Source organism: Erythrolamprus reginae, chromosome 10 (genome assembly GCF_031021105.1).
Source record: "Erythrolamprus reginae isolate rEryReg1 chromosome 10, rEryReg1.hap1, whole genome shotgun sequence".
In the NCBI taxonomy this organism is placed as follows: Eukaryota; Metazoa; Chordata; class Lepidosauria; order Squamata; family Dipsadidae; genus Erythrolamprus; species Erythrolamprus reginae.
The window spans coordinates 19758098-19776833 of NC_091959.1; the positions used below are offsets into that span (position 1 = coordinate 19758098).

The window sequence follows — 18736 nt, forward strand, 5'->3', positions numbered from 1 at the left end:
TGTCAGAGGGTGAAAAAGCATGCACAATTGTGACATGAGCACACTCTTCTGAAGAAGTAGCAGTCTTGGGCTTCTCCCCCCAGATGTGGGGATGCCATCCAGGTAGCGGAAATGGGCCACGAATGGCATAACCACCAGATTTCCAGCTAAAATCGCTGGGGGTTTTTCTTCTGTGCATACGTGGAAGCAAAAATACTGGTGAAAATAGCCAAAATCTCTCTTGCGCTCATGAGATTTCATTGAATTTTTGCTGTTTTTTGCTTCTGTGCATGCACAGAAGCTAAAATACTGGCAGAAATAGTCAAAATCTCACTTGAACTCATGAGATTTCATTGAATTTTTTCCATTTTTTTCCATCTGTGCATGCGTGGAAGCTAAAATATTGGCGAAAATAGCCGAAATCTCGTGAGATTTGGCTAGCTGCGCATGCACAGAAGCCAAATCTCGCATGGGATGCTCGCACACCAAGAACTCTCCAGGTAGCGAAGTAAGTGGCTGCCCGCTGCTGAGCAGTAGTTTCCCTACTTTCTGTAAGTAGATTTCACCGCTCACCGCTGAGCAGGAGACTTTCTCCTATCAAATCTGATTGCTAGTTTGCAGACTGCCTGGGTCCTGAATCTTCTCCCGCTTAACTTGTATTTGTATTTGTCCTTTCTCCAGAATATACCGTACAGTTTCCTGAATTCCTGGCCGATACATTGGAAGTCCTCTACCTGAATGACAACCAGCTAGACTCCGTCCCACAGTCTGTGTGTCTCCTCAGAGGGCTGTCGGAGCTCTACTTAGGAAAGTGAGTGGAGTTCTTCCCAACAGTTGTAGAAAATATTTAATCCATTAATTTGGGAGAATATTTAATTCATTGGCTGCTGAAACTCCAGAAGTTTCCTTTGATGAACTTGGCAGTTTCAATGCAAAGATTGGGCGCCCCCGGTCTTCTCCAAATATTTTTGAAGGAGTTTCCATAATTCCAAGAGACCATTGCCAAAATGTAGATCAGGGGTCCCAAAACATGGCAACTTTATTATTATTATTATTATTATTATTATTATTATTATTATTATTATTATGTCAGTGCAACACAGCAAATGAGATCACTATGCTGGATTTCATATTTCATCACCAGTCGGGCGCTTCCCAAGCACCTAGGACTGCGTGATGTAGCGGCGAATTATGTTTGCCGATCCCAGTAAAGCGGCCTTTTGCAATCGACAGATGGAGATTTTGTCCATTCTGATGGTTTTAAAATGTCAGCTGAGGTCCTTTGGTAGTGCGCCCAGCTTGCCAAGTATCACTGGGACCACTTTCACGGGCTTATGCCAGAGTCGTTGCAGCTCGATTTTTAGATCTTCGTATTTCACTAATTTCTCTAGCTGCTTCTCCTCAATTCTGCTGTCTCCTGGGATTGCGATGTTGATGATCCATACTTTCTTTTTCTCCACGATCACAATGTCTGGTGTGTTATGCTTCAGAATTCGGTCAGTCGGAAGTCGGAAGTCCCACAGTAGTTTTGCTTGTTCATTTTCGACCACTTTTTCGGGCTTATGATCCCACCAGTTCTTTGCCACTGGTAAATGGTAGTTCCGGCACAAGTTCCAGTGGATCATCTGTGCCACAGCATCATGTCTATGCTTGTAGTCAGTCTGTGCGATCTTTTTGCAGCAGCTGAATATTATTATTATTATTATTATTATTATTATTATTATTATTATTATTATTATTATTAATATTAATATTGTTGTTGTTGTTATTATTATTATTATTATTATTATTATTATTATTATTATTATTAATTAGATTTGTATGCCACCCCTCTCCGTAGACTTTAAGACTTGTGGACTTCAATTCCCAGAATTATCCAGCCAGCAAATCCTGGGAGTTGAAGTCCACAAGTCTTAAAGTTGCCTAGTTTTGAAGACCTTTGATGTAGATGATACAGGAATTTTAGCTCAACACAGTTGGAAGATTCAAGACCCCAAGAAGGGGGAAATACAGGGTGACATTCCCTATCGCCATCTCTGAATTTTATCTAGGATTGGGGTAGGAGATGGTTGAAGAAAATTATTATATGCTCATTGTTTTCCTGGAAGGAAGGATCGGTTGATGAGCATTTGTCCTTTTCTTCACAGTAACCCAGGCATTCAAGAACTTCCTACTGAACTTGGACAACTGGTTAATCTTTGGCAGCTGGATATCGAGGATCTAAACATTGGCAACCTTCCAACGGAGATCAGAAAAGAGGGTGAGGCTCCTTCTCTTTCTGTAACGGATTAATCTCAGCTGTTCGAACGGGGAGAGAATCCAAAGCAAGCCTGATTTTATTTATTATTGAACGGTGGGCAATTTGGGATGGCCTTTGTCCAGGCCGTTGTTGTTATGAAATAGAATTGCAGACTTCAGATTTTTCCATACAGATCAAATTCTGCTAGATCAGTTCTTTTGCAGGCAATCTTCTCCTTCAAACACCAGCTCACAGTACAGCCATTTAATGAATTCCACTTCCCCCCAAACACACACTCTACATCTCCGAGTAAGTGCTGTGGAAATGACAGGCGACATTTATTATTTTGCAGAAAGTCATAGCGTTTGACATCCCGCGACCAGACCATGTCAGTTTTGTCACTTGCTGGCCTAAGGTTATATTTTTCAAGAACGGTTCTTTCTGTTGTGACTTAATTTATTGGCAGTTCTGCAGCATTCAAGACAAACCATAACTGGAAATTAAGGATCCTTGGCTTACATAAAAATCGGTCTTCTGGTGTTTAACTCGTTTTGAATAGGCCTGTTATTGCTTGGCGATGTCCATCGGTTGGTTGGTTTTTGCAATATGTAACTTCTGTATTCAGCCCAAAGTTTAAATCAATCAGGAGAACCCAAGATTTTTTTTGTGTGTGTGAAAGAAACTATGGATTCATTTTGAAATTTTTTCTTCTTTAGTTATCCCACGCTTGTAAAGAATTGATGGGAAGAGAGAGAGAGAGGGAGGGAGGGAGAGAGAGAGAGAGAGAGAGAAAGGATGGGAAGGAGGCAAAAGTTATATTCAGCAGGTTCTGACCAGTTCTTGAGAACTGATAGCGGAGATTTTGAGTAACCTTCCCCAGCTACGCCCACAGAACTGGTAGTAAAAAAAATTGAATCCCACCACAGGAGGGAGAGGGAAAGAGAAAGAGAGAGAGAGAGCGGAAGGAAGGAAGGAGAAAGAAAAAAGAAAGAAAGAAAGGGAGACTGTGTGTGTGAGAGAGAGAGAACGAGAGAGAGAACAAGAGAACAAGAACAATTTTTTAAAAGGCAAACGGATTGTTACAGAGTTTGAGATACATTCTACAATTGGTGAAAACAAAGAAATAGCCAATTAAGTGAAATAAAATGCACGGTTCAAATATATATATTTTGGTCAGGGTGAGCAACCTCCAGTATTGGAATTAGATTTTTCTATGTCTTTTTTGCCTTTCAATGTACAGTATTTACAGTGAATATAGACAGAAATGTTCTCAATTAATGTAAAAATGTATACACCTCTGTATGTGCTTCTGATGAAAATTGGGGTGTAAACCATCCCTGATGTGTGTGTTTTTCTTTTATGTTTGTGTGTTTTTACATGTTTTGTTTTAAATAAAAAACAGAAAAGAAAAGGGGGGATATTAAAGTGTTTTAAATCAAGGAGAATATTTGTACATCAGGGTTATTTGTACATCATTGGTCTATGGGAGAGACCTTCAGATAATGCTTATTTAGGGCTTATATTTGCTTATAGAGAGCTTTGAAAATTAGTCCAGGATGACTGGAGGTTGCTCACCCTGATCAAAATATATATATTTTTATTAGCTCTCATCTACCACTCCTGCCAACCCAACAGTTTGAAAGCAGGCAAATGCAAGTAGATAAGTAGGTACCACTTTGGTGGGAAGGTAACAATGTTCCATGTACCTCGGCATACATTCATGTTGGTCACACGACCACAGATGTGTCTTCGGACAACACTGGCTAACTTAGCTAAGAAATGGAAATGAACACTGCCAGGGAAAGCCTGCCATCTTCCTCCTGGCGCACCCTCTGATGCCGTCATGGGCGTGGGCTCCCCCGGCAGAGGCATGCACCTGTCAGCGCAAGATTTTGCTTCTGCAAATGCACAGCAAGGAAAATTTTGTTACATCTTTCGGCTTTGCGTAGCTGGGCACGAAGACGCTCACGTGAGTGAGATTTCGGCAATTTTCACCGATATTTTTGCTTCCGCACATGCACAGAAGCAAAAAATTGGCAAAAATCAGCAAACTCTCGCTCACACGAGCGTCTTCACACAAAATTTCGCTTGCTGCACGTGTGCAGAAGTAAAATCTTGCTCGGGGTGCACATGCACGCATCAGGAGCGCATAGCTGCGCACACATCTTCAAAATCACTATTGGAATGGAACACCTTATTGTTCTGGTAGCAGTTCTTCATTGAACACTGCCCCCTAGAGGAGGACACAACTGGACAGGGGAACCGTCTACCAATGCTTTCTCCATCCCTTCTCAACTGCAGGACCCAAGACCATTCTAGCCTACCTACGTGCCCAGCTACGCAAAGCCGAAAGATGTAACGTGATGAAAATGGTGGTGGTAGGTCCACCCCGACAGGGAAAATCCACCTTGGTTGAGATCCTGCAAACAGGGAGATCTTCTTTTTCAATGCCTGACAGCACCACCATCCAGACCACAAGGTGGGAACTCCAGAGACCTGCCGGATTCAAATCGAAGGTAAATAGAAAAGAGAAATGTCTGTGGAGATTCCCAGTTATCCAGGTTCAGGGTTGTCCCAAAGGCAACTTCCAAGAGGCAACTGGGCTTTTCTTTGAAGACGTTTCGCTTCTCATCCAAGGAGCTTCTTCACCTCTGCGCTTCTTGGGAAGTCAAACTTCTTCAAAGAAAAAACAGAAAATCCAGTTGCCTGTTTTTAAAAAAGCACCTTTGGTATAGCGCAGTGGTTAGAGTGCAGCACTGCAGGCTACTTCAAGTAAATGCTAGCTGTAGTTTAGCGATTCAAATCTCACTACCAGCTCAAGGTTCCCTCCTTCCGAGGTGGGTAAAATGAGGAACCACATTGTTGGGGGCAATAGGCTGATTCTGTAAACCCCTTAGAGAGGGATGTAAAAGAATCATGAAGCGATATACAAGTCTAAATGCTATTTCTATAGAAAAGAGAAAATTTCAACTTTCCATAAGGAATTTTGAAGCGCTGCGCATGGCATGCCAAATTTGCCAGCTTGATTTCAATTCACTTTGCCCCCATGGTTCATTGACTAATGGAACAATGCTTATCGATTCGTTGACAATCAAAAGCCCTCCTTACTATTTCCAAGTGACCTCTTGAGAACTTAATAGATGACTTCTCACTTTCTGTGGCTCGTTCTTCTCCGGACAAGAAATTATGCCAATTCAAAGCTAGTACCCATTGAAAATATCAAATGACCTAAGTGCCAAAGCCCACTGCAACAACATCACCCAAAAGGCTTCGAGAGTTGTTAACTTAATCCTACGTATTTTCTGCTCCAGTAATCTCAAACTACTCACCAGAGCATACAAAACTTTCACCAGACCAATCCTTGAATACAGCTCATCTGTCTGGAACCCACACTGCATTTCGGACATAAACACTCTAGAAAATGTCCAAAGATACTTTACTGGAAGAGCCCTCCACTCCTAACAGAATACCTTGCGCAACTAGACTTACAGTCCTAGGTTTAGAAAGCTTAGAACTATATTGTCTTAAACACGATCTAAGCATAGCCCATAAAATCATCTGATACAGTATCCTTCCTGTCCATGATTACTTTTGCTTCAACCAGAACAACACACAACAGATACAAACTTAAACTATCCGCTCTAAAATTGACTGCAGGAAATGCAACTTTAGTAACCGACTAGTTGTTGCATGGAACTCACTACCAGACTCTGTAGTATCATCACCTAACCCCCAAAACTTTACCCTTAGATTATCCACTCTTGACCTCTCCCGATTCCCAAGAGGTCAATAAGGGGTGTGCATAAGAGCACCAGTGTGCCTTCCATCCCCTATCCTAATGTTTCTCTCTTGCTAGTATCATGTATATGAATATTATTATATCTTTGTATACCACCAATACATACTTGACAAAACAAAGAAAACAAAATAAAAAATAGAACGGAAGGAGATTAGTGATAGTTTCATTATGTCATTCCTGAATCATACCCATCACTTTCATTTTTCCCCCCAGAGTAAATAATTAAGGCAATTATTATATGAAAAGTGGGACTATTTGGACATTACAGATAGTCCTTGACTTACAACCATTTGTTTAGGGAACCAGATAGTTATAGAGGTGCAGATGACAGAGTCAATGATTCCTCTGTAGAACTGGATCAGCAGCTCCTTGGGCAATTTGAGCTTCATTTCCTGTGTGGGAAGGTGTGGCTGCCTGGTCACAAGTGCTCTTTCTTCAGTTTGAACATTGATACCCATTGATGCTTAGATACCATACATTATGGAGGTGTTGGAGGGTGCAAGCTCATTATGCATTCACCATTCTCCTTCTCTCTCTCTCTCTCGTTTAAATTAACTGCTATTGAGTGGATTATTACGGTCCCTTCAATGTAGCTCTTTGTCCCATTAGGTTGACGCCGTTGAGTTGAACGTCTGGGATATCGGAGGCCCCGCCAGCATGGCCACAGTCAACCAGTGCTTCTTCACAGATAAGGCATTGTACATTGTCATCTGGAACTTGGCACTGGGGGAAGAAGCTGTGGCGAATCTTCAATTCTGGTTACTCAGTATTGAGGTAGGAGCAAAGCCGTAGGATGGGTTGCAGGGATGTCTATGGCCCAGTGGTGGTACAGAGAGGCTTAGACAAGTTTGGCAAAAACCATTGTTCTTTCTTAAAACACGGCTCTGTCCACAGGCCTGGGGCTGCTGAGCTTCACACTCTGCTATGGCCAGCTGCTATGAATGTAGGAAGAATGAATGTTTATTATTGGGGGTTTTACACTGTATTTATAATTGTATTTTATAATTGTGTTTTTTACCCTTGTAAGATGCCCTGAGTCCGCTTGGAGAAGGGCTGCCTATAAATCAAAGAGAGGGGTAGATAGGTAGGTAGGTAGACAGACAGACAGACAGACAGACAGACAGACAGACTGACTGACTGACTGACTGACTGACTGACAGACAGACAGACAGACAGACAGACAGACAGACAGACATACAGACAGACAGACAGACATACATACATACATACATACATACATACATACATACATATATATATATATATATATATATATGTAGATTGTTCTGAGTTCGGGTTTTGCCCTGTGTAATGTTTTGCATGTCTATGCGACGTTTCGGTGAAATCACATTCACCATCTTCAGGCTGGAGTTCCAATCTTTGTGTTGTTGTAAATGGAATATTAGCAAACTGACATTTCTTCTTAGTATGTAGTGTGGGGGTGGAGATTTGCTTTGAATGTAGCAAATAGATTGGGTGACTATGCTTCAGTGATCTGATTGGTTGGTGTAATCATAGTTGTTAGAAGGAATGACATGAAGATTTTATGAAGTTTTTTGTTTAAGGCTGATTTCCAAATATAAAATTCTAAAATCATAATAATATATATAAAATAATAATAATATATAATAATAATAATATATATAAAACAAATATATATATATATATATATATATACATATACATATACATATATATGGATGGATGGATGGATGGATGGATGGCTGGATGGATGGCTGGATGGATGGCTGGATGGATGGATGGATGGATGGATGGATTTTAGTTCCCATATTTCTTCAGAATCAAGGTCTAAGCTGTTTTGTTGTTGAGGAATCAAATAAGTTTATTTCATAACACAGGCAGAATCACAGATAGGATGTGATTTTTAAAAAAACACACCTTTTAATGAGATACTGGTATCTACCTAACCATGAAGCTTAGTGTCATGTCCATTACATAATGTCTGAATGCAGGCCTGGTGGCTTATTTGAAAAAGTGTGATTAATATGCCGTTGGGTGATAAACAAATGGTGGCAATTATAGACACGTTCCCTTCATTTATCTGCAAGACCAAATCTGCTTTGTTCTCACTCTCCCAACCAACTGTGGCTTAAATAGCTTATTACCACTTAAGTAGCTTATTACCACTCTCTCTTTGCAGGCCAAGGCTCCGAATTCAGTTGTGCTGGTGGTAGGGACACATCTGGACCTCATTGAAACAAAGTTCCGTGTTGAAAGGATTGCCACCCTAAGAGCCTACGTCCTGGCCCTCTGTCGATCTCCGTCGGGTTCAAGGGCCACTGGCTTTCCAGACATCACATTCAAGCATTTACAGTAAGTTGCATATGGGCAGTGGCAGGATTCAGCCAATGTGCAACTATTCAGTGTGCAAAAGAGCTGGGGTGGCACAGCACGTAGAGTGCTGCACTGCAGGCCACTGAAGGTCAGTGGTTCAAATCTCATCACCAGCTCAAGGTTGACTCATCCTTCCGAGGTGGGTAAAATGAGGACCCGGATTGTGGGGGCAATATGCTGGCTCTGTTAAAAAGCACTATTGCTAACATGTTGTAAGCCGGCATAAAAATCGAATAGATAGATAGATAGATAGATAGATAGATAGATAGATAGGTAGGTAGGTAGGTAGGTAGGTAGGTAGGTAGGTAGGTAGGTAGGGAGGGAGGGAGGGAGGGAGGGAGGGAGGGAGGTAGATTAGATAGATAGATAGATAGATAGATAGATAGATAGATAGATAGATGATAGATAGATAGATAGATAGATAGATAGATAGATAGATAGATAGATAGATAGATAGATAGATAGATAGATAGATGATAGGTAGGTAGGTAGGTAGATTAGATAGATAGATAGATAGATAGATAGATGATAGATAGATAGATAGATAGATAGATAGATAGATAGATAGATAGATAGATAGATAGATAGATAGATAACTTTCTAAGCAGTTCAGAGAACAGGGTTTTTTTAAGTAGAGAAGAAATTAGAGGTCAACAATAGCTTATTGTCTGCCTTCTTCATCACACATGACTTCTGAGATACTGGTCTGCTTTTTAATTGCCCAAGATAGTGGAGCATCATTAGAAAGACAGCCTTAAGGAGCAAATGTAACAAGGAATGCTGAATTGATCTCGGCTTATCTCAAAAAGCTAATTACGGTCAGACTTGATTCATCCGTGGCTGAAATACCAGTAGAAAATCTACATTTTTTAAATCAGAACAAAAAAAATGATTCAGAAAAGTACAAGGTCAACTGTGATGATTACAAAAAATATTTTTTGTAGACCTGTGTTATGAAATTGGCAATGTCACCAGGAGTTGTGGTGGCACAGTGGTTAGAATATAGCATTGCAGGTTAACTCTGCTCACTGCCAGCAGTTCGATCCTAGTCAATTCCAGGTTGACTAGCCTCTCATCCTTATGAGGTTGGTAAAATGAGGACCCAGATTATTGGGGGTGACAGGCTGACTCTGTCAAGTCTCAGAGTGCTGCAAAACGTATATGAAGCAGTATATAAGTCTAAGTGCTATCGCTATTGCTATCCCAGATAACAATAGGAGTTACATGTCATTTATCTCTTGCATATATATATTTTTTTGCAGTGAACTCTCATGCAAAACATTGGAAGGTCTGGATGGGTTGCGACAGCTGATCTTCCACATCAGTACAAACATGAAGGATGTTGGAAATTCCATCGGCTCACAGAGGCTTGTTGGGAGATTGGTGTGTAATTCTCTACAGGAGACAGCTGTGTCACTTTGGGGGCTTAGGGGTTTCTTTGTTTTGTCATTTTTAATAGACACATAAACCCTGCTCAGAAATAATATAAACACAGCCCTGTTTAGTATACATTAAGACTCCTTAGTTGCAGTTGAGCGCCCAGAACAGGCAGATGTTGGACGGTGGGACAAACTAGTCTGCACAATGTACATTTACTTTAGGACTGGGTGTAACCTCTGAGTATGGCTGTAATTCCAACTCATTTTGATCTCTTAATGAACTCAATCTGTATAGTCTGGAGGACAGAAGGGAAAGGGGGGGACATGATTGAAACATTTAAATATGTTAAAGGGTTAAATAAGGTTCAGGAGGGAAGTGCTTTTTAATAGGAAAGTGAACCCAAGAACAAGAGGTTAGTTGGGGGAAAGATCAGAAGCAACATGAGAAAATATTATTTGACTGAAAGAGTAGTAGATGCTTGGAACAAACTTCCAGCAGACGGGGTTGGTAAATCCACAGTAACTGAATTGAAACATGCCTTGGATAAACATAAGATAAAATACAGGAAATAGTATAAGGGCAGACTAGATGGACCATGAGGTCTTTTTTCCCATCAGTCTTCTATGTTTCTATGTTTCTACTTGTATGGAAATAAATCTGACTGAATTACAGCAACAGGCAATAGTTTTTCTAGCCTTATCTCCTTAATCATCTATGTCAAGTAGGGAGAAGGTTTGGCTTTCCAGAGCAGTGTTTCCCAACCTTGGCAACTTGAAGATATCTGGACTTCAACTCCCAGAATTCCCCAGCCAGCATTTGCTGGCTGGGGAATTCTGGGAGTTGAAGTCCAAATATCTTCAAGTTGCCAAGGTTGGGAAACACTGCTCCAGAGGTTGGTGATCCACATCCTCTAGGGCTTGTGGCCAGTTGATAGTGGAATTGTAATTCAGCCATATCTGGGGTAAGAGGAAAGAATCAAGTTGCTCTTCTGCAGTTCTAAAGTCTGTTTCTCCTGCAACCTCCCTCCAATGTGAAAGGATCAGTGCTCTGCTATGATCTCATAAAAGCAGTTGTTTATTTCGAGAATTTAGACACAGTTTGTTATTACAGCCACTTGTAAGTCCACATTTCCACTGCTTCTTAGTCTCTTCAAGTGGCTTTCTGACAGATATCAGCATCTCAAAGTCATGGAGCTGCTTGGAAAAAACGAGTTTGCCTAGAGACGAGTCAATGATCATTACCCACATCTTTGAACAGTTAACTAGCATAGTTTATTAGCCTATTCTTGATAAAGTATACCTCACTTTTTTCATCCAGAACTAAGGCCTTTTTATTGGTTGATCCCGAATGCCAGTTAAAATATTTACTGACCCTTTGCATCCTGTACAAACTGTTTCCTATCCTCAAAACATCGCTATAGAGCACTGCACACCAAGGCAACTAGACGCAAGAACAGTTTTTCCCCGAACACCATCACTCTGCTAAACAAATAATTCCCTCAACACTGTCAGACTATTTACTAAGCCTGCACTACTATTACCACTAGTTTTTTCTCATCATTCCTATCACCCATCTCCTCCCACTTATGACTGTATGACTGTAACTTGTTGCTTGTATCCTTAAGATTTTTATTAATATTGATTGTTTCCTCCGCTTATTTGAGCCCTATGACAATCATTAAGTGTTGTACCTCATGATTCTTGACAAATGTATATTTTCTTTTATGTACACTGAGAGCATATGCACCAGGTCACACATTCTATTCTATTCTATTCTATTCTATTCTATTGTACTGTACTCTACCCTTCCCTACTCAACTCAACTCAACTCTATTCTAAAAAGAAACTCTTATTTTTTTGTATTTTTGTGTTTGTGATTTTTTTAAAAATCTTGGGAGTATTTTTAAGTTTATTTTTACTGCTGGAAGGATGTCTTATGGGCCTCTGCAGAGCATTGCAAGAAGAACAGTCAACATCTATTCTATTCCATTCCATTCTATATGGAAAGAAAGAAAAAAAGACAGCCATCTCCTAGTCTCAGCAACCATAATGTGCTACATAAAACTGAGCAGATATTTTGCTTTGATGAAGAGATTGATTTGTACTATCGTGTAACAGGTCCCGAGGAGCTACTTGAGCCTTCAAGTATCTATCACAATTGAACAACAGAGGAGGAGCCAAAATGATAGCGTGCAATATCTCACCGACAAGGAAATACAAGGAATCATTGAGAAAACTCCAGCCAACGACATCAAGGATTATGAAGACATGCAGTCCGGTAGATATGCATGGCATAATTTTATCAGAGGCTAGGTATACAGCATGATTGGCAGCGTACAAGACGATTCTGCTCGCGAACTAAGCATGTGTTTGGTCCCGAGCTTTTTCTGGCATTTGTGAAACTCAAAAAAATGAGCTGCAGTTATGTTTCCCTGAGTGAAAGCAGCAAGGTTAGCCATTGTGTCGTAAGGAATTCCTAGGGGGATTTGAACGAGGGTGTTTTGAGTATTTCAAGAAGGAAGGGATATGATAAAAGACAGAGGGAATAACAGTGAAGATGTCTCTTTATACAGTGTTCCCTCGATTTTCGCAGGGGATGCATTCCGAGATCGCCCGCGAAAGTCTAATTTCCACGAAGTAGAGATGCGGAAGTAAATACACTAATTTTGGCTATGAACAGTATCGCAAGCCTTCCCTTAACACTTTAAACCCCTAAATTACAATTTCCCATTCCCTTAGCAACCATTTAGATTATTACTCACCATGTTTATTTATTAAAGTTTATTAAAAAAATGTTTTTTAAAGGCAGATGAAAGTTTGGAAATGACATACGACGTCATCGGGCGGGAAAAAACGTGGCATAGGGGAAAAAACTGCGAAGTATTTTTTAATTAATATTTTTGAAAAACCGTGGTGTAGACGTTTCGCGAAGTTTGAACCCGCGAAAATTGAGGGAACACTGTATATGTTTTTTCCACCTGTAAAAAAAGTCAAGAGGGCTCACCATTTAAAATTAAATATGAACAACCTTCTTGCTGGAGTCATTAAGCAAATCACTGCAGTTGTTAAGTAAATCACATTGTCATTACATGAATTTGGCTTTGATTGTTGGAAGGCAGCTGGATGGTTGCAAAAGCAGGGGACGCGATACCAGTGATGACGAACCCTTACTGGGATTTGAACCAGGGGCTCTGCCTTGTTAACCTCTAGGCTACAGGCTCGTCTCCTGTATCAGCTCGTATGTATGTATGTATGTATGTATGTATGTATGTATGTATGTATGAACATGTGCATGCGTATACCATAGAGTTATATATCTGCCCATTACCAAGTGCCAAATTTTGATCACATGTCCATGGGGATGCTCCAACGAGGTGGGTGCAGTGGCCTAGAGATGGAGCTCTGTGTGGAAAGCTTAAGAGAATGAATGGAGCAGACAGAGGAATTTAAAGATAGACTGCCGATTTTTGAATGGCAATCTAGAAAGCAGAGGTAGGGGTTAATTCAAAGGCGATTGTACCCTTCACCTGACTGTCATATCTACCTTCCTCCCCGCCAGCCATCAATTTCCTGATTGAAACTGGGACGCTGATGCATTTCCCAGACACGAGCCATGGGCTGAGGAACCTCTACTTCCTCGACCCGGTGTGGTTGTCTGAATGCCTGCAGAGAATCTTCAACATCAAAAGCTCCAAGTCCATTGCCAAGAACGGCGTGATCAAATCCGAGGACCTCCGGCTGCTGATGGTCGGGACGGGGTTCACCAAGGAAACCGAAGAGCAGTATTTCCAGTTCCTCGCCAAGTTCGAAATTGCATTGCCGATAGCAAACAACAGGTACACGGGTAATTGTTGTTGGAATGGAGTGATTGAGATTAAGGGTGTCAGCATTCTACGCTGGTCTAACAGCTAATGATAGAAATACTGTATTTATAACCAAGTACACCATTTAGCATATAGCAATACCTTTAGCATATAGCAGGTACATTAGACCAGAGGGGCGGCATACAAATCTAAATAATAAATAAATAAAATAAATAAATAAATTACAGTAAATAAAAACTAAATTTTTGTCCTCCCCCAAGGAAGCATTTGGAGCCTGGGGAGAGCGAAACACAAGCCTACTGGGCCCAACAAAAGTTGGGAAACAGGCTGTTTCTGGTCTCCAGAAAGCCTCCAGGGCATGGGGGAAACTATTTTTGCCCTCCCCAAGCATTGAATTATGGGTGTGGGCACTCACACATGCACAATAGCACCCACCCACTCTTTTTCGCACCCGAGGAAAAAAAGGTTCGCCTTCACTGTCCTATGATGTGGTTATTTGCAGAGGCAGACCAGGCTCAGAAAGCATAAAATAATAAGTCCTGCGCATGCACGCAAACCATGCACGTGGCATGTCACTGAGCGAACTGGCAGTGGGGGAATCCAGAACCCACCCCTGATCTTGTTGTCCTACTTTGCTCTTAACTCGCGTTGGGAAAACCTTTGTGGTGGTGGTGGATCTACAGATTGAATACTTCTCCATTCTTCGTGGTACCTGTTGGCATCACAAACGAAACATGCAGGAAACTTGGGAAACCTAGTTGTTTATAGATTTTTGGATACAACAGTTCCTTACCACTGGCCACTCCGGCTGCGGCTAATAGTAGGAACTACAATCCAACCTTTTCTGGATACCACTGATAGAATATGTCACTTTCTGCAAAGGTCTATTTCCCTTCCCTTCTGCCCAATTTATTACATCTGGCTGTAGGGTGTGCCTTAAAAAGAATCAAAATAAACTTTGCACATGAAGTTGACACGTTAGCAGGTCTTTCTGCCAAGAAGATAGGGTGTCAAGTCTTTGCATTCCCCAGAAGGAATTTAGAGGGATTTGTGTTGGACTTGTCTTAAGGAAATGGATTCTTTAGGGCTGCCACCATGGGTTTCTCTGAATTATGAGTCAGAAGCTCCTCTAAATACCAGAAGCTGTTTAGTTTGGGGCTTTTTTTTAAAAAAGCACATTTTTCTTCTTTATGTTTGGTCTTTCCTCCTCCTCCTCTTTGTCTTTTTTTTCCTTTTTCTTCTTCCTCCTCCTCCTTCTCCTCTTCCTCCTCCTCCTCACCCTCTTTCTTTTCCCCTCCTCTTCTTCTCCTTCTTCCTCCTCCTCCTTCTCCTCTTTCTCCTGCCCCTCTTTCTCCTCTCCCTCCTCCTTCTCTATCTCCTTCCTCCTCTTCTTCCTCCTCCTCCTCCTCTTTCTCCTGCCCCTCTTTCTCCTCTCCCTCCTCCTTCTCTATCTCCTTCCTCCTCTTCCTCCTCCTCCTCTTTCTCCTCCCCCTCCTCCTCCTTTTTCTCCTCCCTCTCATCCTCTTCCTCCTCCTCCTCTTCTTTTTCTTCTTCCTCCTCCTCCTCCTTCTTCCTCCACCCCCTCTTCCTCCTCCCCCTCCTCTTCCTCTTCCTCCTCCTCCTCCTCTCTTCTTGCCAAACCAATCACAGGAAAGAAGAACATTGTTGAGTCTTTCTTTTCCCACCCTTTTCAAAGCCTTTTGTTCAAATGCTGCTCTTTATTGACACTGTTACTATGATTAGCTCTTTAGGATGGATCATCGGCAATTAGTGTCTGGATTGTCGGACAAGCGCTTGGTGACCCCGTAGAAAAACAATTGTCTCTTTTCTCAGCCAAGAAACATATTTTGGAATCTTCTCACAAAGACAAATGTGCTCTGTGCTAAAGAGCTCCAGTTTGAAGGGTTATTCTGAAACTGTAGCTGACTTGTTCCCTTGACTCGGTTCTCATACAGACCCCAAAATGCATCAGTCAGGACCAGTGACCACACAATTCATACCATGATTCAGAGATGGATTGTTAATTAATCAGTATAATGCCCTCGTTTCCAGAGTGGGGCACATGCCCCACAGCGGGGCAATTTTATTTTTAATGGGGGCAATTGGAACCTTGTTTAAACCATTTTGAATAGTAAGAATTATATGTCATGGGAGGGGGTATCAGGATTTTAGAGATGCTTAGGTGGGGCATGGCCAAAAAAAGGTTGGGAACCACTGGTGCAATGTGTAATGTACCATATTTTTCAGACTATAAGACACACCTGTGTATAAAACGTACCAAGATTTCAAAAAGATAAATAAGAAAAAAAAAATTGCCCTCCCCCAGCCCCAGGAGCACTCTACAGACCTCCAAAATCCTCTGCGCACCCATTTTCATGCAGGGCAAGGGTTTCAGGAGGCCAAAAATGGCTGGTTTTGGTGTATAAAATGCACCAACATTTCCACCAACTTTTAAGAGGGAAAAAGTGCATCTTACACTCCAAAGTGGTTCCTGGTCTTAAAAGCAATCAAGATAATTGATTTCATTCGTAAAATCAGGCTCTTCTACGGGTACGGTCAGGTACACAGAACTGGTAGGGAAAAAATTGATTTTTTTTCTTTTTTTCCCTTCTGGGCTCTGGGTATATTTTTCCCATCTCAGTTAATGAGGTTGAATGTGTATAATTTTAGAAGAGCTGTGTGTGTGTGTGTGTGTGTGTGTGTTTGTGTATGTACATACACATACTTTGTATACTATTATGTTGCCATATAAGGTAAAAGAAGATTGTACGTTTGTTAAATAGTAATGAATGCTGAGTCATAGGGAGTAAACTGCAACCTGATTGGGCCAGAGCATTATAAAATGTAAAGCACCTTTAGAGTGGATGTGGTGTGGTGTTTTGGATGGTTGTTAGTTGGCTGGCTGAGTGTGAATTAAATATTGAGGTAGAGCTGTGGTGTTGATACAGAGAAACCTGGATTGGTTTAGTATCAACGTGTAAATAAGCTTTACTGCATATAGCTAAAGTAAAGTTTGTTCCTGTAAATAGAAGACTAAGACAGAAGATATTTTGCCTGCACTGAAGAGTAAAACGGTTTACTACTGTTTTTTTCTACTAAAGTCTCTTCATTATTTATCTGAACTGGTTCCTGAGTTGCTACACTATAAATCCTGGTATCTAGACAAGTCGTATCCAGCTGCTGCGAATCTCAATATATCCGGACAGTACTTTCCTTGTGCGAAGTCACATTATTCAAAACACAATATCTCAGACATTAACACCCTTGAAAACGTCCAAAGATATTTCACCAGAAGAGCCCTCCACTCCTCCACTCGAAACAGAATACCCTACAAGACTAGACTTTCAATCCTGGGCCTAGAAAGTTTAGAACTAAGACGCCTTAAACAAGATCTAAGTATTGCCCACAAGATCATATGCTGCAACGTCCTGCCTCTCGGCGACTACTTCAGCTTCAATCACAACAACACAAGAGCACACAACAGATTTAAACTTAATATTAACTGCTCCAAACTTGACGGTAAAAAATATGACTTCAGTAACCGAGTTGTCGAAGCGTGGAACTCATTACCGGACTCCATAGTGTCATCCCCAAACCTCCAACACTTTACCCTTAGATTATCTACGGTTGACCTATCCAGATTCCTAAGAGGTCAGTAAGGGGCGAGTACAAGTGCACTAGAGTGCCTTCCGTCCCCTGTCCTATTGCTTTCCAATATCTCCCATACCTTTCTTCTATTCCTATATCTCTTCTTCTATTCCTTCATTGATATGTTCTATTACTTTATCTTCTTTTCTATTATTTCTTAGATATATTTTACTATGAGTATCTCCTCTATAACCTTCATCATGTATTTTACTATGTGTATATAGATATATACCCACTAAAACCCTCATTGTGTATTGGACAAAATAAATAAATAAATAAATAAAATAAATAAACAATAAACACAGAAAACTTACAAAATCCAAAGTTGGCTTAATAAAACACCCTAAAAATGCTTGGGAAGAATCTAGATTGTGGGAGGAGGGTGAAATAGGAAAGAGTATGTTAAAACCTAAGTGTCTGAAAGTGAAGTATGCGACCACAGTAGTGGGATGTATCGGTAGGTGCTTCATCCACCAGAGGGTAATGAAGTTCTGCCTTCCAAAACTGCACCTCGTATAATCGGAATGTTTTGACTGGGTTTCAGCTATCTCCTACCCCACCTGCTTCCTGCCAAGCCAGCGTTTGATGTCCATGGCTTACGGCACCAGACAACAAACACCATCCAAAGAGTATTTAAGATGAGCTTTGTCCCCGTTGGGTTCTGGCAACGGTTCATCGCCCGGATGCTGATCAGCCTTGCAGAGATGGATCTTCAGGTATGTGGATGAAAGAACTTCAGCGGGTGACGAAACCGCAGCCCGTCTTGGCAAAGGCACTGTCTCAGTGTTACAATGGAATGCATTGTTTTATCTAACTTGCTTAAAAGATTCTAAGATAAAAGGGGGTCGTGACGAATACAAAGGGAGAAAGTGAGTAGGAAGAAGGGCTCAAGACAGCTAATATCAATGAAAGAGAAAATCTAAATAGAAAGAAGATACAGGAGAAGCAGCTTCCACTCTTCTTTACAGCAGTTATGAGTGCAATTGTAAAATAGATAATTATAAATATATCTCCCGCTCCATGGTTGCAATTCAGCTCTCTCTTTTTCTTTCATCTGTTCTGGTGGAGGATGGAATGTAAAGCGTCAGCTGTGAAGATCTTATGATCTTATGATCATAATCTTATGATTAGCTTATTATTGTTGTGCACCAAAGAAAGTTAAAAGTTATATTCATTAGTTTAGAGTTAATTTTATCTAATTTTATATTCATTAAATTAGAGTTGGTAGGATCACTACTCAACAGTCAGTCATTAATATTTTCCTACCTACCTACCTACCTACCTACCTACCTATCATCTATCTATCTCTATCTATCTATCTATCTATCTCTATCTATCTATCTATCTCTATCTATCTATCTAACATCTATCTATCTCTATCTATCTATCTCTATCTATCTATCTATCTATCTATCTATCTATCATCTATCTATCTATCTATCTATCTATCTCTATCTATCTCTCTCTCTCTCTCTCTCTCTCTCTCTATCTATCTATCTATCTATCTCTATCT

The 18736-nt window shown here is 40.8% G+C and overlaps 1 protein-coding gene across 2 annotated transcripts in view; it reads left to right on the plus strand.

The window, feature by feature from the left end:
- The window catches only part of LRRK1 (leucine rich repeat kinase 1), a 96588-nt gene that overhangs the window by 34873 nt on the left and 42979 nt on the right, over positions 1-18736 (plus strand). For both annotated transcript variants that reach the window (XM_070763610.1, XM_070763611.1), the window contains exons 13-21: positions 661-790; positions 2127-2239; positions 4520-4734; positions 6627-6791; positions 8179-8351; positions 9635-9755; positions 11870-12029; positions 13311-13587; positions 17768-17939. In XM_070763610.1, coding sequence (XP_070619711.1) covers positions 661-790; positions 2127-2239; positions 4520-4734; positions 6627-6791; positions 8179-8351; positions 9635-9755; positions 11870-12029; positions 13311-13587; positions 17768-17939 — 1526 coding nt within the window. The remainder of the gene's footprint in view (positions 1-660; positions 791-2126; positions 2240-4519; positions 4735-6626; positions 6792-8178; positions 8352-9634; positions 9756-11869; positions 12030-13310; positions 13588-17767; positions 17940-18736) is intronic.